Source organism: Emydura macquarii, unplaced genomic scaffold (assembly GCF_026122565.2).
Source record: "Emydura macquarii macquarii isolate MOO-44397 ecotype Brisbane River unplaced genomic scaffold, CSIRO-AGI_Emac_v2 contig_554, whole genome shotgun sequence".
In the NCBI taxonomy this organism is placed as follows: Eukaryota; Metazoa; Chordata; order Testudines; family Chelidae; genus Emydura; species Emydura macquarii.
In genome coordinates, this window is record NW_027130691.1 from 14,677,429 (window position 1) to 14,704,920 (window position 27,492).

General features: G+C 40.3%; 1 protein-coding gene across 14 annotated transcripts in view; it reads left to right on the forward strand.

Moving 5' to 3' along the window:
- Nucleotides 1–27,492, forward strand: part of ARVCF (ARVCF delta catenin family member) — a 395,675-nt gene that overhangs the window by 137,712 nt on the left and 230,471 nt on the right. For 10 of the 14 annotated variants that reach the window (XM_067539839.1, XM_067539832.1, XM_067539833.1 and 7 more), the window contains 3 exons: nucleotides 6,235–6,322; nucleotides 17,105–17,211; nucleotides 22,060–22,304. In XM_067539839.1, coding sequence (XP_067395940.1) covers nucleotides 22,089–22,304 — 216 coding nt within the window. In that variant the 5' untranslated portion in view covers nucleotides 6,235–6,322; nucleotides 17,105–17,211; nucleotides 22,060–22,088. Of the gene's footprint in view, nucleotides 1–6,234; nucleotides 6,323–17,104; nucleotides 17,212–21,802; nucleotides 22,305–27,492 lie in introns of those variants that run through there. The other 4 variants (XM_067539828.1, XM_067539831.1, XM_067539830.1 and 1 more) reach the window with 1 other exon arrangement.

Below are 27,492 nucleotides of genomic sequence, written 5' to 3' on the forward strand. Positions count from 1 at the left end.
TGTAGAAGGAGATGAAGGCAGAGGTCTAGGCAGGGACAAAAGTTATACATTGAAGGTGATAGGAAGTTCTTAACAGATACATATTTATTTGCCATCCTTTTTGCAATTCAAAGTATTTTGATGTTCTGGTAGTTTCTTCTGTCTGAAAATATTTATTTGCATCAGTTGTCACAAGGATGATTTAATTGTCTCTAATTTCTTTTTTTAATACTGTAGATGTTTGTGATTGAGAGAATGTAAAAAAACTAAGAATCTTGTAACGGTCTGACTGGGGTAATTAGTTACAAGTGAAAGAGAACAAGCAATTAGAAAAGCCATTACAGGTTTCTCTCCACCTTTGTCATCTGACTGCTGTAAGATATTTGATATTATCTCAGATGTTAAGTATAACATTGGAATGGAGCAGCATTTTTATAATGAAGTACAGATTGTGTTTTATTAAATGTCATGTGTTCCGAGCTGGTGTGTGTGTGTGTGTTTCTGTCTGTCTGTCTCTCTCTCTCTCTGACTCTCTCTCTCGTGTGTGTGTGTGTGTGCGTGCGTGCGTGCATTCCCCAGGTCATGTCATTAAAATGGACAGCAACCAAGAATTGAAAAAGGGTCTCCCAGCTATAATAATGAGCTTCAACAAGCTCTAGGCTGGTAGTGACTCTGGGCTTGATCTCTCCCCTCACATACAGCAGTGTAAATAACAAAGAACTCCACTGAAGTCAGTGTTACAGCAGTGTAAATGGGGGAGAATCAGGTCCTCTGTAGACATTTTCAGTATAGTGGATGGCAAGTGAGGAAATGCCTTTCCCAAAAGAGGCCATGTGGTGTTGTATCCAACATAAAAGAATGAGGGACCCCCAGTAGGCCTAAGTATGGTTTGATTTTTAAAATGCCAGACTGGCAAGTCCCAGCGACTGATGTCCTATGTTTATCCACAGGATGGATGCAGCGCATGCATTGGAAATGTAGCCTTCCCCATGCTTGCTCTGTCCACATGTCTAATACTGACCTGTGATAGAGTATATTCCCCATCTAAATGTTATTTTGGGAGACAGATGAGCCTATATAAAAAATCCCTGAACTCTTTGGGCAGTATGCAGGGCAACCATGTCTCTTCTCATTTTGAATCAATGCTTTCTTTCTACTTCAGACATTTCTTGCTTCTTCCTCCTTTAGGGCCTGATCCAGTTCCCATTAAAATCAGTGACCTGTTAGGTTGGAGTGAGTATTTTATCAGCTAAGGTGTTACTCAGCAGAGGCTATGCACTGTAGGGTAAGGGGAGGAGAAGGAACTAAGTGATGGAGAACAGAACAGAACATAGTGTAAGTGAGATTGAAAGCTAATCAGACCTCTATTAAAACTGATTCTAGCATCAATCTCAATCTCACTGCAAGTGGAAATAACAGAGGGACTTTGCTAGAATCCTCTCTCAAAAGGAGACAATTGGATTGCTGGACATCTTACACAGCCAGAGAGCTCAGATCATTTATTCCTTTAGTTGCCAATATGTCATTAGATTTTTCTTCTCAAATCTCAGAAACCTCCTCTTTTCTACTTATGTCTGGTAAATCTCCCAAAGATGGGATGGGAAGCAGGGAGCCAGCCAATAGTACAGCAATATCTACTTTGGATATCATTATTATTGCTGAGTTCCAGAGGGGTAGTCTTGTTAGTCTGTTTTTAGCAAAACAGCGAGAGTCCTGTGGCACCTTAAGGACTAACAAATGTATTTACTGTTGCTATTACTGGTACCACATTAGTTATTACTGCACTAATAATACAATTACTGCTACTTTGGATCTAACTCTATTAGGAGATATAATGCATAAGCAGTTCAGCAGTAAAGGACACTTGGATACCAGCTTTGCCTCTAAAACCTGTCTTTACTATACCTAATACTCAGATATTTCTCTATATTTATGCTTGAAGAAAACTTAACAATTAACTAGACTTGTATTTAAAACAACATACATTGTCTTCTTTTTTAAAAATTCCAAACATTGCAGACTTTGCAATTCGATGATCACTAAAAGTTTTTCTTTCTGTCTTAGATACTGATATGTGCCTCTGCTTTCCACTCGCCATAGAATCTGAGTGCCTTATAATCTTTAATGTATGTAGACTTTGAACACACCTGTGAAATAGGGAAGTTCTTCAAGTGCTTGCTTATGTCCATTCCATTGTAGGGGTGTGCGTGCTTCCGTGCATGGTTACCAGAATTTTTTTCCCTTTAGCAGTACCTGTCGGACTGGCTCCAGCACCCCCTGGACCCCCACGCACATGCCACGTTGTATAAGGCACTGCCGGCCCTAGGCCCCCTCAGTTCCTTCTTTCCGCCTGTGATGGTTGCTGGAACTGCTATGTTTTTGTTCTCCTTAATCATTTGTTTGTCTTAGTTAGATAGATTAGTCCTTAAGTGTTGTTAATAGTGGCAGTTAGTCATTTAGGATAGTCCCAGCTGGGACTTTGCTGGGAGCGGGGCATTCCCCAGTCACCGGGCTTCAAACCTTGTGCCTCCTGTGGGAAAGCCTTTCCACTGAGCCACCCCCATGATAGTTGCCTAAAGTGCCTGGGGGAAGCTTATCGTAAGGACAAATGCAAGATTTGTAAGGCTTTCAGACCTCGAACCCAAAAAGATAGAGAAATCCGCTTGAAAGCCTTACTAATGGAGGCAGCACTCAAACCGGCCTCCGAACCAACCCGTTCTACCTCGGTACCGAGCATGCCATCGGTGCAGAGTGCACTGTCAGCACTGGTCCTGCCTTGGCAGCAGACTTCTTCCTCTCCCTCGAGGAAGAAGCAGCGAAAGCAGCGCAGAGTGGGGTTGCTCCCCCTGCACCATCCAAGAATGCGGGATCGAGCACAGGGCCGCACCAAGGTCAGACAGTGGAGACTCACTCACCACTGCCGGAGATTATGTCTCCAATCAGAGAGCCACCCCCAACTCCTGGGAGTGGGAGGACGTCTCTGCACCTGCCGGCACTGTCGACACCAGAGGCGTTTCATGCGGCCCAGACCTTGTTGGCCTTGCCCATGTCTCCTCCGCTCCGGCCTCCACCCAGATAGAAGTTGCTGGTGTCGCAGGTGATACCCACGTTGGGCCCCCCTGGTTGGCTTAGGCGATCCCCGGAGCCTGGGGGACAATCTCCAACAGCCTGGTCGCCCCGAGTGGAAGGGTCGACACGGCGCCACTCCCCGAGAAGTCATTCCTGGTCACGGTTGCCGGAGCACCCCACGTCGGCAGGGCACGGAGGTGGTGCAAGTACTGATAAACAATATAATGGCCATATATTACATCAACAGACAAGGTGAAGCCCGTTCCTCAGCCCTCTGCAAAGAAGCAATTTGTCTGTGGGACCTGGCGATGAGGCACAATTTTCACATCATAGCCTCTCACCTACCTGGAGTGAGGAACAATGAGGTGGACCACCTCAGCAGGTCATTCTTACCCTGCCATGACTGGTTGTTTCATCCAGAGGTGATCTCTATGATTTTCCCAAAGGTGGGGCTCTCCCCAGTTGGACCTGTTTGTGTCAGCATGGAACAGGAAATGCTCGCAGTTCTGCTCCCTCTGTGGTCTGGAGGCCGGGTCACTCTCTGATGCCTTCCTTCTGCAGTGGTTGGGGAGCTTCATGGATTCCACCTATTCCTCTTCTTCACAAAGTCCTGCTGAAAATCAAGAGGGACAAGGCGGACGTTATCTTAATTGCACCAGCCTGGCTGCACCAGCACTGGTTCAGCATGCTGTTGGACCTCTTGATCGCCCCCCCGCTGGAGCTACTGAGATGGCATGATCTCCTGTTCCAGGACTGCGGTTGCTTGCTACATCCAGACCTGGACTCCCTACACCTCATGGCATGGAGGCTCTGTGGCTGAGCGCAGATGAGCGAGCCCGTTCGGCGCAAGTCCAGCAAATCCTGCTGGGTAGCAGGAAGGCTGCCACACAGATCATGTATTGGGCAAAATGGAAGTGGTTTACCTGTTGGGCAGAATCCGGTGACCAGAATAGTCAGTGTGAGGCATTATGGGACAGCTGATGGAAGTCAGTAATGGTCAATGTAAGTAATGCAGTGTCTATACTCTCACTGTCAACTAAAGTAGATCAACTGTGACTCTATGCTACTTGGGGAGGTGGTTTTATTAAATTGGCATAGCGGGGCATTTATGTTGGCGGGAGCCAAATTTAAGTGAAGACTCATCCACAGCTCTGTCAACTTCAGCTGCTTTACATTGATCTAACTGTGTGGTGTAGACCAGGCCTTAATCTACCTAGCTACGTTCCCTCCCTTCAGCTTGCAGCCAGGGTGTAAAGCTAAGAGGGGGGCTTTAGAGTGGAACTGTATGTGTGTGTCTGGTATTGAAGGTAGACTGTAGAATGTGAGCAATCAAGAAAGGATGGTCTGGGGAGTTGTCTGGTCTGAGTATACTTGGCTGAAGAAGCAGGGAAGGAGAATGGAAATACTAGAAGCACTAGTTCTCAAGGAGGCTTGGTGTGGGTTATGTGTTTACATCTGAAATTCCTAGGCACTGCCTAGTTGTAAAATAAATACCACTTAAGTTCAAACAAAAGCAAAGAAATTAAAACTTGTCTAAAATCAACATACAAAAGCCAGTCCTTTTTCCCATCGAGCTCAAAGGAGGATATAAAATATATATTTTTAAAAATGCATTCAGCATTATCTACAAGGTTATTGAAACCTGGTTTTCAGTAAACAAAATTACTGAAATGATTATTGAAATGTATGGTTGCCTTTCTCATGATTTTTTTTCAACATTTTTATTAATATTTTGTGAAAAATAAAATATTTCTACAAACTTGACAGTTTTGGGAAATATGGGCCATTATCTGACTCATTTCATTTAAAAAATGGTGATCGATTTTAATATTTTGCAAAATTTCTCTTATCACATTCTTATCTTGTAAACGGAACAGGGACTGTCTTTTTATTTTGTGTAGAGTACCTGGCACAATGCTGCCCTAATTGGGACCAGGTGGTGTTACTGCTCTACAAATAAATAATTACTGTAAAGCACTTAATAGGAAAGCACTCATTCCTTCCTCTCTCTCCTTTTTTGGGTTCTTTCTTCTACCTGATTTTACTGCAGACAAGGGAACCAAACTGAACACTTCAAAAATCATCATCTTCATTTAGGCTCAGACACAGACATTTGTGTGTAAACTGAGTAGTTGAAAAATTGATGCAGTATTGGAGTAGCTGTCTCCATATTGGTTCTAGATTAGCTTTCTCTGAACCAAGGTAACTGTTTTCCTGAAATTAAAAGTATATATGGCCCTTTTGATCTGTGGAAAATGTCTGAGGTTTGCACAAACTAGAATCACCAAACAATGTAGCTGGATGGTAGTAATGTATTTTTATTCAGGTTGGAAGAAAAGCACCTTTCATTACAGCACATGGGACTCATGGACAAACCCTTTACAGACTAGCAGAAATGTTTAACTACCAGTATGAAAAATGCTGCTATGCTTGTACTTTCTATTAAGGATATTTTCAAAGGTACTTACTGAGCTGCTGATATTGTTACATGGTTTTTAAGTGGGTTGTTTTCTCCTAGGTGGGAATAACATGTCTAGGGGAGTAGAAAAACTGAGTTAGAACTCACATATTTGCTGCAAATTTACTTTTTGGGGAGGTTGGTGTTTGTTTCCCACCACTGTGGAGGAAACCAGCATTTCCACCTTCCCAAGCCAGTAGATCTTGGGGATCCTTCAGAAGAAAGGGATATCTGCATGGAGGCTCCTACCCAATATCCTGCCACTTGGCTCCATCATGCCCTTGACAGCATGGTTTCTGCAGGAGTCGCAGTGCCAAATGTGCCTGAAATCTTCAAATGTTTCCACACAGCGTAGGGGGCAACAGCCTATGTTATAGAACACATACTCTACAGCAATTTATCTGGTGTTGAAAGAGAATTGAAGGGAATTTGACTGCCTACTTCCACAAGTTATACCACTTCCATAGAAGTTAGTCTCTAGAGAGACTCTGATGGATGTCCATGAAGTCCAGGGGGAACAGACTTTTCAGGCAGCTTTCCCTTCTGTGTCCCCCCTGCTCTCTCTACCCCAAATTTAGAAGCACGGATTCGCATTTGTGCACAGAAGCAGGGAGGAATCAAGGACATTGAAAACTGAAAGATTTTTACTATATAAATTTCATTCATTATGTAAACATAGTTGTTTCCTCTCTTGGCACAAAATAATAAATCTTTCTTTTCTCTGACAGATACAGTTATCATCAGATATTCCCTGGGCTTAATACCAAGGGACCACTTTTATTTTAAAGCAACTACAAGAGGGGGACAACACGAAAGGTATTGTATTTCTGCAGTTGACTACAGTCTATTCCTCTTGTGAAATTTTTTGCTTTGATGCCATATAAGGATTCAATTAATTATGCCTTTTTTTAGTTTTAAGTTTAATTCTCTTTTTTATTCCTGTTTTAAATTAATTAATTCTCATCCAACTAACGATCCTAAATATATTACTAGGGCAGCATTGTAAAAGTGGGTGAGAGAGGAGGAAGGGGAGGTTGTAGTCAAGGTGAGAAACCAAGCTCTGAGAGACAAACAAAATAGATTGCAATTTCAATTTTTGGTTCAGAAGTCTGTAGTAACTGAGCCATGGGTGATGAAATTCAAGCCCTAGGCAAGAACATTGCCTCTCTTTACTTCATGAAATTAGTTTCCCCAGCTCGTTCTTCCTTAATTCCACCCTGTCTGGTTTCCTAAGGTGTCCATCTCCTCTCATTCCCAGATTTCTGTCTCCTCTGAAACTCACCATATATTTTCCATTCACCCTTGATAGGGCGGTAATATGTCCTCTGCCCATGTGACCTCCCCCTGCAGTCATGCTTCCAGGTGGGTTGGGTACAGAGTCTCTTAGGCAAGGTGTCTTTTCTTGCCCTCTTTTGCAGAGAGTCCACTCTGTGCCTAAATCTCGCCCAGTGAAGCCAACTAAAACTGTTGCTGAGTCAGTCCCAAAATGATGGTTTTGAAATCAGGATCTTAATCTGATTAGTGCGAGAATTGAAACAAATAGAAATGAGATCAAAAGCCACGTCCTTTGTCCAACATACTAATTAGAGTAGGAGCACTAACATTCTCAGATACTGTGATTTCAGCTTCCTGTATCTTTTTAATCTGATGCTTGTTGCTGAATAATGGAATTTTTGAAGCACAACAGTGCATCAAATATTAAAGTAGTTTCTGTTTGTTTTCCTGAAATATTATTCCATTCTATGCACTGTTTTCCTTGTCTCTGTCTAGGTGAATTAAAGCCTTAGCCAAGCATTCTTCTACAAATAATATGGCTGTGAAATAGCTATCCCAGGTCTCTAAATTACCAAGTTTCATATGAAGTTACTGATTTTACTTCTTCCCCCTCGCATTTGATTATTATTTTTGTTAAACATTGTCTCTGGCTTATGTGTCAAAGTTGGAGGTGTATGTAATTCATATTAAAGTTCTCAAACTCTTTGTAGGAAGGATTTTGAAGAGCTTATTTTGCACTTAGTGCTTGGATTTTCTTTGCTAAAAACCTATTTAAACAGCCCAGATTTTTGGTGTAATAGTGTAGAGAACTTATTATTAAACATTTGAAGTGGCTAGACAGTAAATGCAAAATTTAAAACTTTTTCCATTCCTTAACATAAGCATCAACAGAGTAATTATTAAAAAAGGATGTTTAAATCCAAAGCCAGTTTCTTTGAGCAGATCTTAGGTAGTCATCCAGAAGCTAAATATCTCTACTTCTAAACAACTGCAGTTAGGCACTAGTGAAATATTCAGCTGGAAGGAAGACAACCTGCTGATGGGAAGCTTCAGCTATGAAAAGAATTGGGAGTTAGTCAAAAGAAACCAAGATTAAGGTACAAAAATAAGGTAGCTATGGAAGGAAAGAGGTCACTGTGTGACTTCAGTAGCCTGGAAGGAAATAATTGGGCTTTCCAAAAGGTTAAGTGGAGCTGTTCTCTAGTCCAACCTGCTTCCCAAAATTGGGGGTGTTTTGGACTGGGCTCTGAATTCTGTGGCTCAGGCCAATGTTTAATTATAATTGATCCTCACTTGGATCCATGCTCCCAGTGCACTACTTCCAGAAGCTTCTGTAAACATAGTACTTATAGCCATTAAACAAATTTGCCAACAGGGAGTGATGTTTGGGAGATGAGGTGAGTATAGCAATCCCTACTGCCATCAGTTCTTTTTTCACCAGAGATGGTAGTGGAGCTCCCACACATAGCTACTGGATTCCTTGGCTTTCAGTTGAAGCTGTGATGAAATAGGAATCTTCTCTATGCTTAGTCTCTCTTCTGCTAGCCCCTACTGGGGAAACCAGGCAGCCCCTAGATCGCTTCTGCACTCTGCGTTTTGCAGAGCTATTTGGTGATGCTTCTCTGCAATAGAAGCAAAGAATCTATCAAGGATAGCACTTTGTACTCAGTGAGAGAGGGGAAACTCTTGTAACTGAAACAAAAGGCAGCTAGTGTATAAATCAAAGGAATAAATAGATGGGGGTCCAGTATATGTATGAGCATTGTACTTGTAAGGAGTCAGCAGTTTTCTAGATTGGCCAAATGGCAAAGCTTCCTGCTCTAATCTTAATTTTCTGCTGTCAGGGATTGCAGTCCCTGAGAAAATGGATGTTTTCAAGATAGTTGGTTAAAGTGAGCCTTAAATACATGCTCCTGCAGCCTGTGGCTCCCTGAGATACCAATTTCTCTGTGCAGCCAGATACACTAGGAATGAGTAACTAGCCTTATTTTTGGCTACTTTATAACTTGCATGTTGCTGTTTAACTTTGTAACAATTTACTATTTAAGTTTGTACAGAGGCATCCCTGAAGTATTTTAAAACGGTTTTATTATACTCACTGGGTGGAAGAAAGAAAACATCTCACCTGTATTCTTGTTAACTGAAGTTTTGTTGTAATAGTTATGTCCCAGCCATTCATCTCCATCTTTCTCATACAGTACACATTTTGCATTCTTCATGCTTTTCCAACTTCCGCGTGAAAATGGATCTGATTATTATAGGTTGCAGGTTTTGCTGTATTACACCAGAGCCTGGCCTGCATACTCAACTGAAAAGGCAGAGCCATGATTTCAGAACACCCACATTTTTCAAAGTGCTCTCTAATTTTGAACATGGCAGATGCTGAATGTCCAACTTGAGATGCCTATGGCCTGCCTGTCAGAGGTGCTGAGCACAGACTGCTCCATTTGAAATGAATTGTAAGTTGAAAAAAATTGAGCCACCCAAAGCTAAATGAAAATTTAAGTCTAAGACTGTGGGAGTTCCCCAGGAGCAATTTCCCCACATTCCTGTTTGGGATGTGCAATGCATGCAAACATGTCCACCATGATCACACCACTGTGCACATGCCTGGGCTGTGGATTCGGGGGAAGTTTGTTATGTAAGTATGTGAGGGGTGATGGTGGTAGGATTGTACACCTGGAGTGCAAGCATATAGCCAGAAATAAACCTGGCAAATCTGTGTAAGTATTTACACATGTATGTTCATACATATTTATATCTATATTACATACAGAAAAGAAATTAAAAGAACAATAAGGCTGTGAAGTCAAGCATTCAAACATTTACAAAATGCCAGAATTCAGGTTACTCATACAACCTTGTGGATATGCATTGTGAAAATCTTTAGTTACCCCTTCTCTCCCCATTCTCATCCCAGTCTCTCTTCCCTTGTCTCCCTTCCTTATTTTAGTCCTCCTTCACCCCATCCCTTCTCATCTTTGCTGCCTGATGCCAGCAGTGAAAACATTGAGAACACAGGAGACGCAATCTTCCATCTCTCACTTCCCGTTTAGCACCACAATGATACCTGATAACCAGGAGGAAAAATTGCAGGGAAAGTCCTATTCTTCCCAGCAGCCTTGGCCTGAGACCATGCCCAGTGCAAGTGAAATATTGGGAGAATGTAGCTCCAACTAGTCTCTACTGAGTATGTGTGAACTGAAATTTTCAGAGGCTCATAACTTGGCCCAATTTGGACCGATTTTTGCAGACCAAAAAAAGATACATTCTTGACTCTGGGGCAACCTCTTCCAAATTTGAAGTGCCTGTTCCAAAGTGTGGAGGCATCAGAGCTTGTCAACAAATAGTTGTAGGAGTTTAGTATAACAAAACAAATGTATTTTCCTCTAACCTCGAGCTAAGAAGTACCTGAACCATGGTAGCTGAAATTATCCAAACAAAAATATTCAGCCTGAGGCAGACACTTGGCATGGAAAACTTCAGTCCAAATACATAAAGCTTGGCACAGCTGGAAACTCTAGAAAAAAGGGTCTTAAAATGAAAGTGTCAGGCAATTTTAACTAAAGGAATTATTACCTGCACTGCCTATAATAAAAACTGTTTCTGTTAAATGTTTGAGTGTAATATTTTGCAGCCTAAGCATTGGCGCATACCTGTGTTTCAATCAAGAACCAGACAAATCCTGCATTAGTGAAGGATGGGAAGTTCAGGGCATTTTTTCAGCGCATTTATTTGAATCTACACTGATCTGTGGGATCACTATGGCTCTTTGACTTGCCAAATTGTATGAATAAGGCAGAACATTATTCTCTGAAGGCTAAATTCTGTTGTTGGTGCAACACTTACGTCAGTGCATTACTAAGTAGAGCAGACCTTGGCCCTGTGCTTGGAAGACCAAGTGCTAAGATAGCTGCTTGCAGGCACCACCTGTGTTTTGTTCCCAAGACCAGTGAAGTTAATTGCCAGGGTTCATGGTACTGTTTCTGCCCCTCAGACAGGCAGCTACACTCTGGATCAGGATGTTGTTATTGTCATCATCTGTAACAAAGACTATTCTGTTGGCAGTGTTAACAAGGTATTTATGTGCCAGAATCCATCATATGAAATGATGGGTCTCTGAGACTGTGATTAAAATGTACCTGTTTTTCCTGCTTTCGGACGCTTATGCATGAACAAGTTGATTATTTGAGTTGTTTAGTGAGCTGAGTACATTTGCTTCTTGCACATATTTTACATTAATTCTCAAATATATATTTGTCTTGTGAAAATAAAAAGCTGCAGTGTTGTCCAGTGGAGAACTGGACTGTACTTTAAATGTATAGGGCTAAACTGAGGCCTGGGGTATGCATATGCATCTCTGTTAACTGAAGTGGAGCTGCCCCTTGCTTACCTCAACTCTGAATTTGGCCCATAAGATAATAGAAAACAAGTAAAGTACTGATCTGTATGTGTCTACCCAAGCTGGAAATACAGCTCCAATTCCAGTGCAGATGTATCCTTAGTACAGGACAGATGTTACTGGAGAGATTTAAAGCTATTGGGTCTTATTCTGTTTTCACCCTAATTTTACATTGGTGTAAATGACTTCAGTGACATTGCCTGGTTTAAAACAACATCAGATCTAAATTTGTTCCTGTTCCTCAATGAGAGAGAAGCTGGCATAAGGGAGAATAATGCTATGGGAGCGGTTGGTAAGCAGCTTGATTTGATTTTGTAGCTTCAGGAATTCTAAGCATGAATATTGACTTTTGTTCTGTCGGAGGTATTATTTGTACCTGGTTTTTTTCACTCATTCCATGGGATGGTGAGGGAGAGATTTAAAAAACAAGACACATATTCAAAGAAACAGAAAAAAGGAATATTTTTTTCTCTCTGTAATAAGAACCATTAGAGAAACATGTTCTGAACTCTGCAGGACAACAATTTTTCTGGCAGTACAAATTTGTTTGTGGGAGAGAAACACCATGACAGATATTTAATTGATTCATACTTGTAAAAAAATATTTTTCCCTGGATACATTTATTTTCATTACTCCTGTAAGCGTTAATGGGAGTTGCCCTCATGAATCCTCTGAGAACAGAGTTCTAGAACTACAAAACATTTGTTGCTAGTTAAGAATATATCTATACAGTTTTATTGGAACTAGCCTTTCTTCCAGGCTAGATCTTATTTATCTTCATGCAGCCCCGCATTTCCAAAACATAAAAAGAAACAAATCATTCAATAGCCTGAAATCAAATTGTCTGTGTTTATCTACATGTAAAACACCCGAACCACCCTGCCTCCCTTGAATACAAATAATTTTACTGATAAAGCTAGACTGTGTGCTTTGGATCTGAAATTAAGTAGCTTTGTGTTTTTATCTACCCTGATACTATTTATAGAATCAATTAACTCCTCATCATTGGGATAAGTCGTTTGACACATCTGTTGCTGAGCTCAGACACACTCCTCTGTAGGTCCACAGTTTGATTTGTTTCTCTCCCCTCAAAATAACCACTTTCTAATTAGTATCTATTAGCTTAAATTCCTGTCTATTGATATTATTATTGCACTGTTTGTATTATGTAAAGCAGGTTGCTGGCCTGGGTAACTACATGGCTTGCCTGATCCCTGCTGCTTGCCATATTTTTTTTCTTTCCCATTACCATCACATTTTCTATGAAAGAATGAGGCTGCAGGCTTTCCATATCCTGCTGTAGTGTTTTTGTTACTGTGCTTTGCTGCAGAAAGGGTCTACTCCGCCTGTGACTGTTGAGATCACTCCCTACTTGCCTACTCTCTTGATCTTGAATTTTTCAAAATGGTGATTAATTATAAATGTCTGGAGTTTAGCAATTCACAGCTTATAGGCAACCCTCGATTGTGATGACAGAAATTTTTGTGTCACATTTCTCCTTGGAATTGTGGTTCCTTTCATACAACGAAGTCTTGAGGCCAAAACTAATGGGTGGCACTGGTTTAACTTTTTAATTGCTTACACAGTCTTATTATTTTTGTCTGAATATTTATCTCTAAATATAATCACACTTTATTCAATTTATAAAAAGCAATTTGACCACAAGCAGACAAATATTAATGAATATATGCTATCCACATTCCTTAAAGTGCATGGGCTTTGACTGATACAAGTGAGAGAAATGCAACGTGAACTAAAGACTGTGAACCTGATCCCGTTATCTTTTCTCATGTGAGTAGTCCTTGTTCCAGGAGTAAACCCATTGATTTTGATGGGACTGCTTGCATGAGTAAAGGCAGCAGAACCAGGCCCCATTCCATCAGAGGGGACCATCCTGTGCAGATGACATATTTTAATTTAATATAACATTTTCCAGAATTAATATTTGCTGCACTACTTTTGGGTTATATAATTATTTTAAGGAGAATGTTCTGATGAACAGTAGAAAAATGGTTTGTTCAATTTGGCTGTCTTGGGTGGATATATCGTTTTGAGCCATGCCTGATGGCAACACATGTAGAGCTTTGCATTTCCACACAAAAGACCAGAACGCCATCTTCTGGCTGATCACTGGACCACAGAAGACTACAGGTACCACAGACTCCCTTGATACCGATGCCTAGATAGACTCTTATCAGTACCAATTATCACCACGGTACTGCAGCAATTCTGTTTTTCCAAGGACCTCTTGATCTCAGAAGCACTGGAATCCCCACTTCTCAGTACCAGCATCGTGGTACTGGCCATATCTTGGTCTCCTGAATTCCCCATGGTACCAAGAAGTTCGCCATCGATTGCTTTATCTGCTCCACCTGTATCGGGCAAAGAAGAGGGCTATGATGATAACTTATATTTGGTCTCAGTTCAAAGCTCCCCAGGGCAGTGTCAAAGGGCCAGTCACCTAGAAATATTTGCAGCGCCACAATATTGACATGACAGGTAAGGGCTCACCCACTTGGTATGGACATATTTGGGTAACACCACCATGCCCTTTGCACAACCCATTGGCCATATTGGGACCCATGGACAGCCTATAGACACCAGTTCTCTAGAACGTCGAGTGTCACATAGGGATAGAGAAAATCGATCTCCCTCATTTTCCTTTTCTAGATCCCCTGATCCTCAAGAGGAGACTTGTGGGGAACAGGAGGCAAGACTGGATAAAGAAATTACTCCAGAAACAAACCTTTCATCATCCTCTTCAGAAGAAGCCATTATGCCTCCTCCACCAATTGAGCTCACAGCTGGAGCCCCCCCACCAGGGCTGACAGCTGGGAACCCTGCCCCCAGTTCAATCAGTGGAAGCATTCCACTGTGCACCACCGACAGAAGGATGTGCACCACTGACAGAAGGAGCTAATATGGACATGAAAAACTGCAGTAATTACTGTGGTGGTTGTACATTGACCTAACTTAGGTCAACTTAATTTTGTAGTGTAGACAAGGCCTCAGTAAAGTGTGCAGATCTGTGATCCTCTGTCTTACATGAGGAATGAAGTAGTTAATAATGTTGACATTTAAGTTGTCATAACTGAGTATGTGAATCTGAATTAACACCTCAGTGAAATAAATGTGGCAGTTCACACTTCTCAAGCTATTGTTTCAGGCTGTTTTTGGGCTTGCTCACATATCTCTGCATTGGTGATTCTTCATATTTTGAGGTTTTCTTTGTAAAAATTACAGCTAGATATGTGACTTTGTATGTTTTAATGGAAGTTGAGATTCTGGAGAACAAAATCTCAGCTTCAAAGAGGTGCTGGTATGATGTACCAGCCCATGCAGTCTCCTGCATAAAGTGTGTAAATATCAAGAAAGGACGTACATTGTTATAGTATTCCCAAGGGTATAAATAAGGCATGGTCTATACATTACAATTGTTTTAATCCAGCTATTTTGGTTAGAGGTGTAATTTTTTTTTTACTGAAATAGTTATGCTAGTACAGCTCTTACTGTGTATGCAGTTATAACAGCAGAAAGGCACCTTATACTAGTATAATTTATTTCCCTTCCCATAGAGGAATAACCTATACCAGCATCACCACTCCTGTACTAGTAGAACTAGGGAGGTGATACTGCTTTAACTATACCACTGTGATTAAAGATGTACATCTTTTATGTGTAGACAAGCCCTAAGATGCACTGGAACTAAATTGCATGAAAGAAAATTTAGTCTGAAAAACAGGAGGAGGAGGGGGGGAATCCTAACAGTGAGAGCTAGTGGATGGTGGAATAATTTCCCAAGCCAATATCTGTGGCTAGTGTCTTTTAAAACTGCACTGAATAATATATTCTATGCAGGACAATCCTGTATTGGCATGGGATGGACTAACTAATATACAGTAATAGTTCTTAATTTCTATATTACAGTTCATCAACGGGCAAAGGTTATACAGTGCCTTTTTCATCCAGTGACCTCAAAATGCTTTTGTAAATATGAATTCCTGTCTTGTGAAAGTGTCAGAAAGCTAGTTACTATTGTATTCAGACAAACGGATGCACAGATAAGTAGGTTGAGTAACTTGCCCAAGATTTCACAGCCTGTATGTGGATGAAGTGGGAATAAAACCCAAGAATCCTGGTTCCCAGCCCCCTGCTTTAACCACTAGACAGGACTACTCTTGTGTAAGAACTTGAGTCCAACCATGTTTGTTTGTCCTACACTAATGCTGTTTATCTAGCCATTAAAGCTTTTCATGAGTTGATATGTAATTGAGAGGTTTATTAGGGAAAAAATCATTTTAAAACTCACTGGGAAACCAGTTATGTATCACATCTGACTATTAAATTGCCACTGACTGAATTAATGAAGCTCCTTTGAACCTTCTGATTGTAGAAATCTCAAGTGTCATGTATTGAAATTTTACATTTTCTGCTGGCAATAATGAAGCTGGTGAACTGCAAACTTCATTGACTTATTCATACAATACAAATGGTAAAGATCCAAAGTTCCTTCCCAAGGAAGTGTCTACTCAGTCTTTCTGTTAGTACTTCCACTGCCCTTGTTCCTTCCCTGGTTGAAGCCTTGTTTCACAGACTGCTTCTGTCTGCAGAAACAAAAAAATCCTAACCAGCCTTTTTGTTTCTTTTGACACCAACACAGTATGTCAGTCTGTGCCTATGAGAAAGCTATATTGAAATAGCTTTCTTTGTGAATTTCTCATTGCTATTCATGGGTGGAGATTGTCGCTTAAGGGTCAAATTAGAACTCAGTCAACCAGAGCGGCGACAGCAAGTGGAGCCAGTTTCCAGCTAGATTCCCCTCTAAGTTCTGAAAAGCTGTTTACTTGGAGTTCTTCACATACGTTATATATTTGTTTTGCAAAATGTTGCTCTTTTCATATGCACAAGCTGAATTCTGCTTTCTTTGTTCCTCGTGGTCATTTACTTTGAGAGCTAACCTTTTGCCCTAATTCCTTACTTTCATCTTGGTCTGCATTTTAAGACATTTGTGCCCTTTCTGATGAGCTCTTGATCATTGGTGTTGAACTTCCATCATTTTAAGGAAAACTATTTATTTGAGTGAGATGGCTTTTCTCTTATCTTCACTGGGTATTATACTGTAGTAAACTTGTAACCTTTGACCCAAAGGAGTTTTGGCCCTGAATTCTCCTACAGGCAGAATTTTATAAAGGGCAGATTAGATTCTTTGAGCCACATGTAGGTTGTTAACTCCAAAGAGCCACCTTCATTCGGGTTCCTTGTAGGACTGGAATTCACATAGTTACTTTAAACACAGAAGGGATTTTTTGGTTGTAGGCTGTAGCACAGCGTGTATCATAAACTTGACCAACATCAATGGACATTATGTTGAGCTTAAATTTCCAACATGGGTGCCTAAAGGTAAGCACCTAAATAAGTGGCCTGTTTTTTGTTTCCCATTGTTGCTGAGCATCCACAACTCCTGTGGAACTCAACTTGGAGGTGGGATATTCCACCACCTCTGAAAATTGGATAATTTATTCTAGTGCCTAAATATGAATCTGAGTATCTAACATTAGGCCCCATGTTTTGACATAGGTCATAAAGTCAAGCTGTATGACTTTCTGAATCCTGCCTGAGTTCCAGAATTTTCAGCCCATGTAAGACACTATCAGTCAGTTTCTCCAGTAACAAGGCAGTATTTCTGTTGACAAAATGTTGGCCAATCTGATTTTTTTTTAAGACTCTCAGGATTGGCTTCTCTAAATGTGGTTGCTCTTTTTCTTCTGAGTTATGCAGAATATGCTATATAAATATATATATTTAAACTGTGACATTCATACCACATGTAAAGGAGAACATATGGAATGACTATGTTTAGAAAGAGGCTCTTGAAGCACTAACATGTTAATAACTAACTTTTCTTCTCCTTCCTCTTCAGTGTAGCTGATTCGGCTTGAGGCTGATGTCCTGCTTTCTCTTCACTTTTCTAGTCTTAGTGGGTGATGTTACAGCATCTTTAATATTCAGACCCTAATACTCTACTAGGTGTGTATTGCTTGGTTTTCATTGCATGCTTTCCAGTGTTGCATGGGAGATAGCATTCACTCCAATGCTGCTTGTATACTCCTGCAACTTTTAGCAAATAGACTGTGAATCAGTAGACTTTTTTAACCTGAGTTTTCTGTTATGTTATGCTTTCTCTCCTTCATAAGCGCATAACTACTATGCACATACCTACACATACATCTCGTGTTCTGTCTTGCTTTCTCTTATTTGTTCATATTCAGGAGGCTTCTTGTTACTTCATACAGCAATATTCCGTTAGTAGGGCTCATTCCTGCATGGATGCAAACTGGGTTGTGAGAGCAGCAGCAAGCCATCAGTGGGTGCATAGTACTTAGTTACTCATGGGGTGAACAGACTATGCAGGCTACTGGTCACACAAGAGAAGTGTCACATGCCATGAGGTACTGAGAAGCTCTCTGAGAAGCACCCGTTCCTCAGAAGGTACTGACACATTTCTGCCACTGACTGGCCTCTTGGCTGACCCTGCTCAGTTTCTAAATGCAGCTCAGTCAGTAGCCACTATTCTTCATTGGCAGGAGGAATAATTGCAAATCCTATACCTACATTCACTAGAGTGTTCAGGCTAGGATCTTCAAAGTAGTGTAGGGAGTCACAGAATTTCAATATACCTCCATTGTAACTGCAAGTGAACCTCTCTGTGGGTAGACAGACTCATGCTGGCAGGGCTCAAGCTAGTGTGCTAAAAATAGCAGCATGGATGCTGCAGCTTGGGCAGCTGCTCAGGCTCCCAAGCCCTCCTGACCCCCTGGGTCTGAGTTTGCTTGCCTAGCCCAACTTCTGCTGGAGTTGCAATATCCACACTGCTATTTTTAGCATGCTAGATCACAAACTGCTAGCACAAGAGTCTAACAGGGCTGGGAGGCTTGCTCCCAGCTGCAGTGTAGACATATCCCTAGAGATCGGTGCCTAGATCCTTCAGGCTCTTTTGAAAACCGCAAACAGCATTCCTCATCTCCAACATACCCACTCCCCCATGAGTGAAGAGTGCACAGTTCAGTGAACAATTAGGGCTTTACTCACATTGCTGAGCACAGTGCAGAGAAACGTACACAATCTGGAAGCCTCTCTGCACAAATCCTGAACAAACATAGAGGACTACACACTAGCACTTTGACTCTTCGTACTACTGAATTCTTAGGGATAAAGCTCCCCTTTGCAGAAGATTAGCAAAAGGCCTGTGCGCTCCCTAAGTCCCAAAAGAGAGACACCTCAAAACAGAGCATCAGTTGGATATAAGTGGTGCATAGCTCTTTTGATGGTCCTTTGTGTAAGGGGGAATTTCAACCTTAGTGGTCACTTAAACAACTAGTTTTTCTTATTTTGACCTATATGAGGTAGCTTGGTGCATTGATTCTAAATATGAGCAATCAGAAAAGACAGATCAATTTACGACAGGTCTGTATTGTAGCTGTAATACAACATAATGGGACATTTAGAATCACATAGGTAGGACAAAATAGATTTGCTTTTGTCAGCATAGCCTTTGACACTCTTTAGGCAATTGTTTGCTGTGTTTAGAGTAAGTCTCTAGAATTGCAGCACAAGGAATAATCTTTACCTGGCTGCTATAGTTTAAATATTTTTCATTTATTTATCAGGTTTCCAGCACACTTTAATTTATTTACAAATGGTTGCAAATTGCAAGTGGCAGGCTGAGTAACTTCATGAGTCAGTACTTTTTCCCTAATCTAGACTGCTGATAGTGTAAATTGTTGAAACACTGGGTAAATAATTGGAAATGCAATCAACAGCAAGCAAGTATTTATCTGCTAATAAATCATTTGAAATGCATAAGTCTGTCTTTGTCCAACCATTCTTAAAAGGCATTTAGTGGTCCTGCTGCTGTTTCTGTGTAGCAATCAGGATTTTTATGGTTACTAATTGTGCATTTATTTTCTGCCTGTGTTTCTCTTTGCAGGAAGAAAAGAAACACAGTATTTATTTATGGTTTTGAAGAGAGTCACATGTTATTTCCTGCAAAAACACCTATAGGATTCTCTAGAGATTGATATTCTTCATATAATCTCATTTTTGCAGAGGGGGGAGGTTCTGAGTTGTATGGATTCTGCAGCCATCTATATTTATTCAAGGATTTTCTGAAGGGGAATCTGTTATATGTTCTCAAGGCATGGCTTGAAAAGTATACACCAGCTCACTGATAAACTGTTTTTTCCTTGCATAGTAATGACACTGCTGCTTCAAGTCATCAGTTGGGGAGTGAGAGGGGGACTCTATCTTTCAAACTTTAGTTGCTAGATGTTCCTTATAAGAAAGACAATCTGAATTATCTAGCATTTTATTTGTGTACTATTAGGGTTTTGAAAGTAGCTTTGTAATTTGTTTAATGTAATTTATACGCCATTTTGGTGTCCTCTTCTTCATCCCACTCCAAACTAATTCCCTTTTTGTAATTGGACTATGGAAGCATGTTGTAGGAATATTTCCAGTGTACCAGAAAGATACTAGAAACGGGTCATGAGCGATGCATTATGTGTGTTGGAGAAAGCTTTGTTATCTCAGGATAAGAGAGATGCTTGTTGATCATTCAAATCCTACAATGTGATATAGCTGCAAACTTCATTCTGATAAAGGCTTAATTATTTTTATTTTCTGAAAGTCATTTCCTTTCTGAATACCTAAATTTGGAATGAGCTTTAATTCATGCTAGGTTCATTTGCTAGAAGCTCTATTTCAGAAAGATCTTGAATTTACTGTTTCCCCTCTTGGAGACTGTTAGAGAAAGCAGGGTACGCTTTACAGTGTTGAATTTTCCACAGGAACTCAGCTTCAACCTGCTTTTGAGTTGAGGAATATAGGGGAACATTTGGAGAGGTGATACCAGCATTTTTATTTTCCTCACATAAGGCAGTAGATCTTTATTTGTAATCTGTGGACCACCGTACAGTCCATGAACCACTCCCAGGTGGTCTGAAGAGCTGCTTACAGTGATGAGGTATCTACCAGTTTTCAAACAGTGATTTTTTTTCTCTACAGCGATGTTGTTTTAACCAAGTTCAGGCCTCTTAAGATTTCAAGAGAATTTTTGGATCAGTTAAATGATCCTAGTTTGTCTCTTTGCCAGGTGTCCCTTTGACATAAATTCAGCCATGATCAAACTTGTGGATGACTCCAAAATTGGAGGGGTACCACATAAAGAAGGATAGAACCAAACTGGACTGCAATGAAGGGAAATAAGAAATGTGACGGCTTCAGACAACAACCAGGGGAGGTTCGGCACAATCCAGCCCAAAGTCTACAAAATACTATGAAGACTATTGTGAAATGCTGAAAAAGAAGAAACAAGCTATTGAAGAGAAATTAGACTTGTTATTGTGACATTAGAGGTCCTCTGATTTTCAGATGAGACTGAAGAAGAGTGAATACTTTCCCTTTAGGAGACCTTTGCTTTTCCATCCAAATATTGATCGTGGGCTACTCCTTAGGAGTTAAGAATAAGTTGCAGGGCTGCAGGAATAGGTGGTGGTTTTTTTGTAGATAGATAACAAAAGGAACTACTGGTTTATAGGGTGAGCAGGTAACTGTACCCTCTGAATCACATATAAATGGGATATAGCCTTCTGAAAAGACATATTAAGAATTTTTTAAGTACCGTAGCTCCTGACAAGACAGGAAACTTGCTTGAATTGTGAGGAAAGCAGATAATATTGCCTTGTGACTGCTTGAGTTAGATTTATGTAAGTAGGTAGTTTACCCATGATAGTTTCATTTCAATAAAGAGACTGAGTTGAAACCACCATGTATCTTTGCATTATGTTCATAATTCTTATATCAAAATATTTTGATTCCCCATAAGCTATATGTGTTTGCAATGTCAGTGAGAAGTTGAGTTTCACACATTGCACACATACTGAGAGGGTTTAATATGGAGAGCAACTTGAAAATGATGGTCAGTGCAGAGACCTCTCAAAAGAAACTCGATTGATTTGCTGTGTTGTTCCAACATGTGGAAACACACAGACCAGTACATTTTCCATGGAAAATGTCCCTTTGTTTTTCCTCATTTACATAAGTTGCAAGCACCTGCATGACTGATTGCTGTGTGTGAAAATTTTCATTGGCTACCATGCATGCAAATACCCTGGTAATAAGATCTAAGAGAACGTGCTGAAATCATGGCTTGAAGCTTCACCTGTAATTGTGCTGTCTGCATTTAAAAAGCATTTTCTGTATTATAATTTGCCACCTTTTCTCATTATAGCATGAAAATATTTTCACCCAACTTGCTAAATTTACTGGGATCCTTTTACTTTTTTGTTTTTTTCTAAAAGATCCTTCAAAATGTGTACCCAATTAGTGAAGTTGCTAGGATAAATGTAATTTAAAAATAATAAGGGTGTGTTTGAAAGTCTTAACTATTATCGTCCATGCTGTCAAAGATAAAGATACCAGATGAATAGTTATAAAGAATATGTTCTTCCAGCAAAAAAGAGGAAAGTAATATTTTTATATCCTCTTAAAAGTACATTATTGTTTGCACAGTGAAATTAGTTTTGCAAGAAGCTTCAAAATCTTTTGAGACACAGAAGTTTTAAAAGAGAGATCAAAGGAATTAAATAATTCTATCTAAGGTGAGTATTTTTTTAAAACAGGGGAAGCCTTGTATTAATTACTTTTAATTTAAAATCAAATCATGGATGGAAATGAAGTCTTTTCAAAGAGCAATTGGAGTTTGCGTCTTAGAGTGAATGCTATTTAATAGAGTAATTAACATGTGCTTTTTATTCTTAACCTCTGACCTATGCCCTCCCATCCCTTTACCTAACCCTTTCCATTTGCCCTGGTCAGTTAACAGGCAGGAACATTTGAGAACAATCATGGATGAGTATGATATCAGGTCTGCTGCCAGCATTTTGGCATCTGTTAAAGAGCAAGAGGCTCGTTTCGAGCGGCTCACCCGTGCACTTGAAGAAGAGCGACGCAATGTCTCCTTGCAGCTTGAACGTGCTAATCAGCCCTCAGAACGAATGAGCATGTGCAACATTGGCAGTGGTCAGCCACTGGCAACCGCCTGGCAGCAACTTGTCCTGCAGGTAACAGCCTGCTTATCTTACCAGTCACTAGAATTCACACATCCCAAAATTTCCCATTCCAGAAAGTCAAGAGCCTCTCCCAATTTATTTTTCATCAGCATTTCATTCCACAGTGTGTATTATGAAACAGAAAAACACTGAACTAAGCATATTTGATTGATTGATTTTGAGGTAGCATGGATTATAGAACCTTGGATAAAATGTTACCCTCATTTCTTTTTACTCCTTAGAATGCTTCCTAAAAATGATAGATTCCTGATAATTAAACCCCAAATAAAGACCTTAACACCAGCTTTTATAGCTATGTGCTTGCTACATGTGTGGTGTTATTGCTATGCTTTTAAAAGCAGGGCCAAACCATGATGCTTTTAGCAAGTAACATTTTCTTTTGAAGTCAACTGGAATTTGATAGAATATCAATTGGGTAAAAATGATGGATTTCCTGTTATGGACTGCAGACCTGCTCCTTGAGTAAGGACTTCAGGATTTGGCGCACAGTGTTTATTCTAATGAAGGACTTTGTTCTAAAGTGACAAGCTCTGATCTGTATGTCTGTGTCTGTTCATAATTCCCAGCCACAGTTTTGCCTCTTGCTTTCTCCTTAATTCTTTTAATGTGAAATGACTGTTTGTATTTCTAACAGATTCTTTAAACTAGCAAACTATTTGGAAGCCTGAGCCAAGTAATGCAGCAGCAATAGTGGTATTGAGAAGGTTCTGGTCCATATTAAAACTCTGATATGCTAGGGGCTTTAGAGCTTGTCTCAATCATACCAGAGTCTTGCATTGATCTTACATGGGTAGGGTTCATGTTATGTCAAAACAGCTTTATGCTAATACATTTTTGGTGGGCAGTATTTCATGGAAGCTGTCCAAGTCAGAGAGTTCTATAAGGGTCTTCTGTAACATTCAAATTCTATGGGTGGATGTAGGGGAATTTATTGTGTGAAAGGCAGTTATACACAAAATAGTTACCTTGTTACTCCACGTAGTCACTGTTTAATTATCTTTAGCTTCGGTTTTCAGTTGTTTGAATGTAGGGCATTCAGCAGAAAAGAACTTTCCTTTTCTGCTTGGGCAAAAGGAGTAACTCCATTAGCGGTTAGCAGTTGTAAGTTGTTATCGTCATCACTAGTCACTAGAGGGGGGGATGCTGCATACATTTTAGAAGTATGGTATACTTGCACCTTTGCTTTTTCTGAGTGACTCTGTGAAAGGTTCCAGATTAACAGGTCCAGAATCAAGTTCCTAATCCACGGATCAGTAAGAGTTTTCCTGCACTGCCATGCTTTAAAGCCCAATCAATAGAAGGGTTGATGTAACAAGGCCCTAACATATTCTTCTGGAAGGGACTGCCTGAATAAATGAAACCAGAGTTCAGAGTCCATGTGTGTTCAGTCCTTCGCCTCTGTGAGGGACAACCATGAAATGCTTCATTTGTAAATCATTAGTGTTCAGCTTTTTGAGAGTTTGTACAGAAAAAATGCTACTATCTTTGAAATAATATTTTTAATTAGCTAAATATGCACAATTAGAAATTCACAATAATGTGTGGTTAACGTTTATATAAAATACATGAAAACAGTGAAGGCCCAATTAATCCCTGGTGCAACACCACTGACCTTAATGGAGTTTAAACCATGGATGAAATTTGCCCCTACAGCCTCATGAAGAATATTTAAAGAGTGCAAATACAGTAGCATTACATTCACTATGCCTTTCATCATGAAGGGTTCACCCAGCACTTTACAGGCTATACGCTACAGTATATAGGAATCAGTCACTCACCACTGAAATGCAGCCATTTCTGAATGGCTGCAGTTCACTGATGGATCTCCATGAACTACACCATCTCAAAAAAGATATTAGAACTAGAAAAGGCATAGAGAAGGGCAACAAAAATGATGAAGGGTATGGAGCAGCTTCCATATGAGGAAAGATTAAAAACACTGGGATTATACAACTTGGAAAAGAGACAACTAAGGGGAGGATATGATAGAAGTCTATAAAATCATGAATGGTTTGGAGAAAGTAAATAAGTAAGTGTTATTTATCCTATCTCATAACATAAGAACCAGGGGTCACCCAAAGAAACTAATAGGTATCAGGTTTAAAACAATCATAAGGAAGTACTTCTTCACACAACTCACAGTCAACCTGTGGAACTCAAAGCCAGGGGATGAAGAGAAGGCTAAAAGTATAACTGGGTTCAAAAAAGAATTAGATGAATTCATGGATGATAGGTCCATCAATGGCTATTAGCCAAGATGGTCAGAGACAAAACCTCATGTTTTGGGTGTCCCTAAGCCTCTGATTGCCAGAAAGTGGGACTAGATGACAGGGGATTGATCACTTGATAAATTGCCTTGTTTTGTTCATTCCCTCTGAAATGTCTGGCACCAGGCGTTGTCGGAAGTAACTTAACTTTGTAGAGTTTTTCCATTTGAAACAACAAAGGGAATTACATACAGAATCTAATTATCCCATCTGGAATTCGGGCAAGAAATGGGGATTAATGCCCCTTTTCTTATGGAAAGTGCCATATAATCTGTAATGAGCCCTGTGACCAGGGCTTCTGTTTTACATCTTGTCTCACAGTTGGGGTGGAAATTGACCGAGAGACTTGCTCAGTGAAGTGTCTGTAGCCAAAGCTTTGCTTATGGCTGCAGCAGTGTCACTCTGTGCTCTTCCTTGTAATAACACACTCCCAAGCTTCTCCCAGATATCATTTTCTTTTTTTTCTCTTCTCTTCTTTTCTAAAATAAAAATGTTGTTAAAAGGGGAAGAGGACAGAGGTCACATGCCAGTATTGTAACAGTTTCCTGAAGCCCTTAAAAGACAAAATCAAGGACTTACACAAATATTGTTTCTAATTCATTCTAGATTCCTTGTCAGTTGCACTCCTTTTTTCAATTTTACACCAACCTTAGGTTTCGGTAACTCAACAGTACCTTCTTGTTCTAGGCTGCAAGCAGCTCAGCTAGCCACTTCCCTCATTTTACTAAATGGAAAGAAAAATAATCTTATGTCATTCTGTCTGTTCAGCGTGAGCTTGGCGTGCACAAACAACACATGCAAATTGTACTCCATTTGTCAACGTTTACTGCGTATGCTTCAGGCATTATTTAGTACTGTACATCATCGCTTCACCACCAACAGGAAATGTCAGATGGGCAAATGATGTCAGAGATGCACTCTAATTGCAGAAAGATTTTAACTTAAGTGTAGCTATGTTAATGGGGGAAATGTTTAGTGTTGGTTTTGCTGAAAGCTTTTAAAAATGTTTGTTTTGATGTCCAGGGAAGTCATTTCACCACCTCTCCCACTGTAAATACTGCAGAAAAGTCTTGCTCAAATGTTAATTGGAAATGTCTGAAATTATGACTTTTTGTGATATTATATACCATGAAGGAGAAGATCTGCTTAAATATTGTTACCACACTGTGGACCCCCCCACCCAAGAGCTGATAAACAATTGTGAGTCCCATTGACTTCAGTGAGTTTTGCCTGAGGAAAAACTGAGGGGGCTGAATTGTGCCTGGCTTGCACAGTCCTTTGTTGGAGGCAGCATGCCTGCCAAAATTCCTGGGTGTGCAGGGGCTGTGTGCTTGCCTCTACTTTCCTTGGTTGGGGGATGATTAACTAACTCCATGTGGACAACCTGATCTGCTGGCAAGTTTGATTCCTGGAGACAGGAGTAACAAGTTCCACATAGTTAATGCTGCTAAACCAAAAACTGGCATAAATGCATTTTACACCATGTGTATCTTCCAAGTTGTCTCTAAAGCAAACTTCATGTAGAGTGCATTGCAGTAATCCATTCTAGAAATCCATAAAGCCAGGGCTCACAATGGCCAGGGCTAGATTCAAAAGAGGAAGTTGTAAACATTTGCTTAGGTGCTGTTTGAAAAAGGGCTCTGTAGACCACTTTAGATGCCAAGAGCAGTCAAAACAAGAGCAAACTGGCAGATAGTGAGGCTCTGGTACAAAGGTTGGCTAGCCACTGTCAGGCTGTATGGAGTGGCTCACGAATGTGAGTACCAATCTCAGGGTAGACTGGGAGGAAGACAGGGTAGACAGGGAGGGCACAAACCCCAAACTGGTTGTTAGTTCTATACTTAGATTTCACAAACCAGGTATTAAGTGTGAATTCCTCAAATGTTATAACAGCCTTAACATGGAGTCCCCACAGACAGTCCCCTTGGGTACTCTGGTCTGTCTTGTTACTCAGGCAAGCTTGTCCTTATGATAGATGGTCCCTTACACCAAAAAACACAGCAATACTCCCAATCCCAAAGGACCAGTCATTTACCCCAGGTCAGTTGCAGCTGAGATCTCAAACCAAAGACAACACTTGTAGCCAATCCTAGAATTAATTAAATATTTATTATTTATGGAAAAGTAATGAGAGTTATTTACAAGGTTAAAGCAAGTAAACATACACACTTGACTTATAGTCTAAGATTTCAAAAGATGATAGAAACTGCTTGTGACCTGTTATGTGCCTTGGATAATCCATCTGAAAATGCCAAGGTCAGGGCAGGATGCAAAAAGGAGAGCAAATTCTCCCAATACTGGTGGCTAACACTGAAGTTAGATTCACCAACCAGTCACAAACAGTGCTCTTGATTCCCCACACTGGTTATCAAAGAGCTAAAACAAGAAGTTACACAGACCCATTTATTGCATTTCAGTCTCTGGCTCCCAATCAGCAAGTAGGTCCAGAAAAGTGAGAAGTTATTTAAAACTCTGCTCACTGTATAAAATGTTCTTCTGATCCCCAAAGAGTCAGACACATTACAGGTCAATATTATTTGGATTTTACCCAAAATATCACACTGCCAGGCAATCCTTTAGTAACTAAAACTAAAGGTTTATTATAAAAGAAAACAAACAAACAAGAAGAGAGAAGTTAAAGGATCAAAGCAATCAGATACATACAACTAACTTCAAAGTCCATATATATCAGATTCTCGGCACCTTGGTGAGTTTGCTGGCTTGCAAAGTTCCTCTGGTGTATATCCAGTACCGGAAGGGTACTTTGTTTCAAAGCTTCAGATGTAGAGAAGTTGATCCAGAGCTAAGAAGCAGGCATGAAGACAAAATGGAGATGGTGCAGCTGCCTTTTATAGTTTCTGCCATGTGGCTTTTACATCCTGTGTTTCAAACACAAGCTGTTCAAACATGGG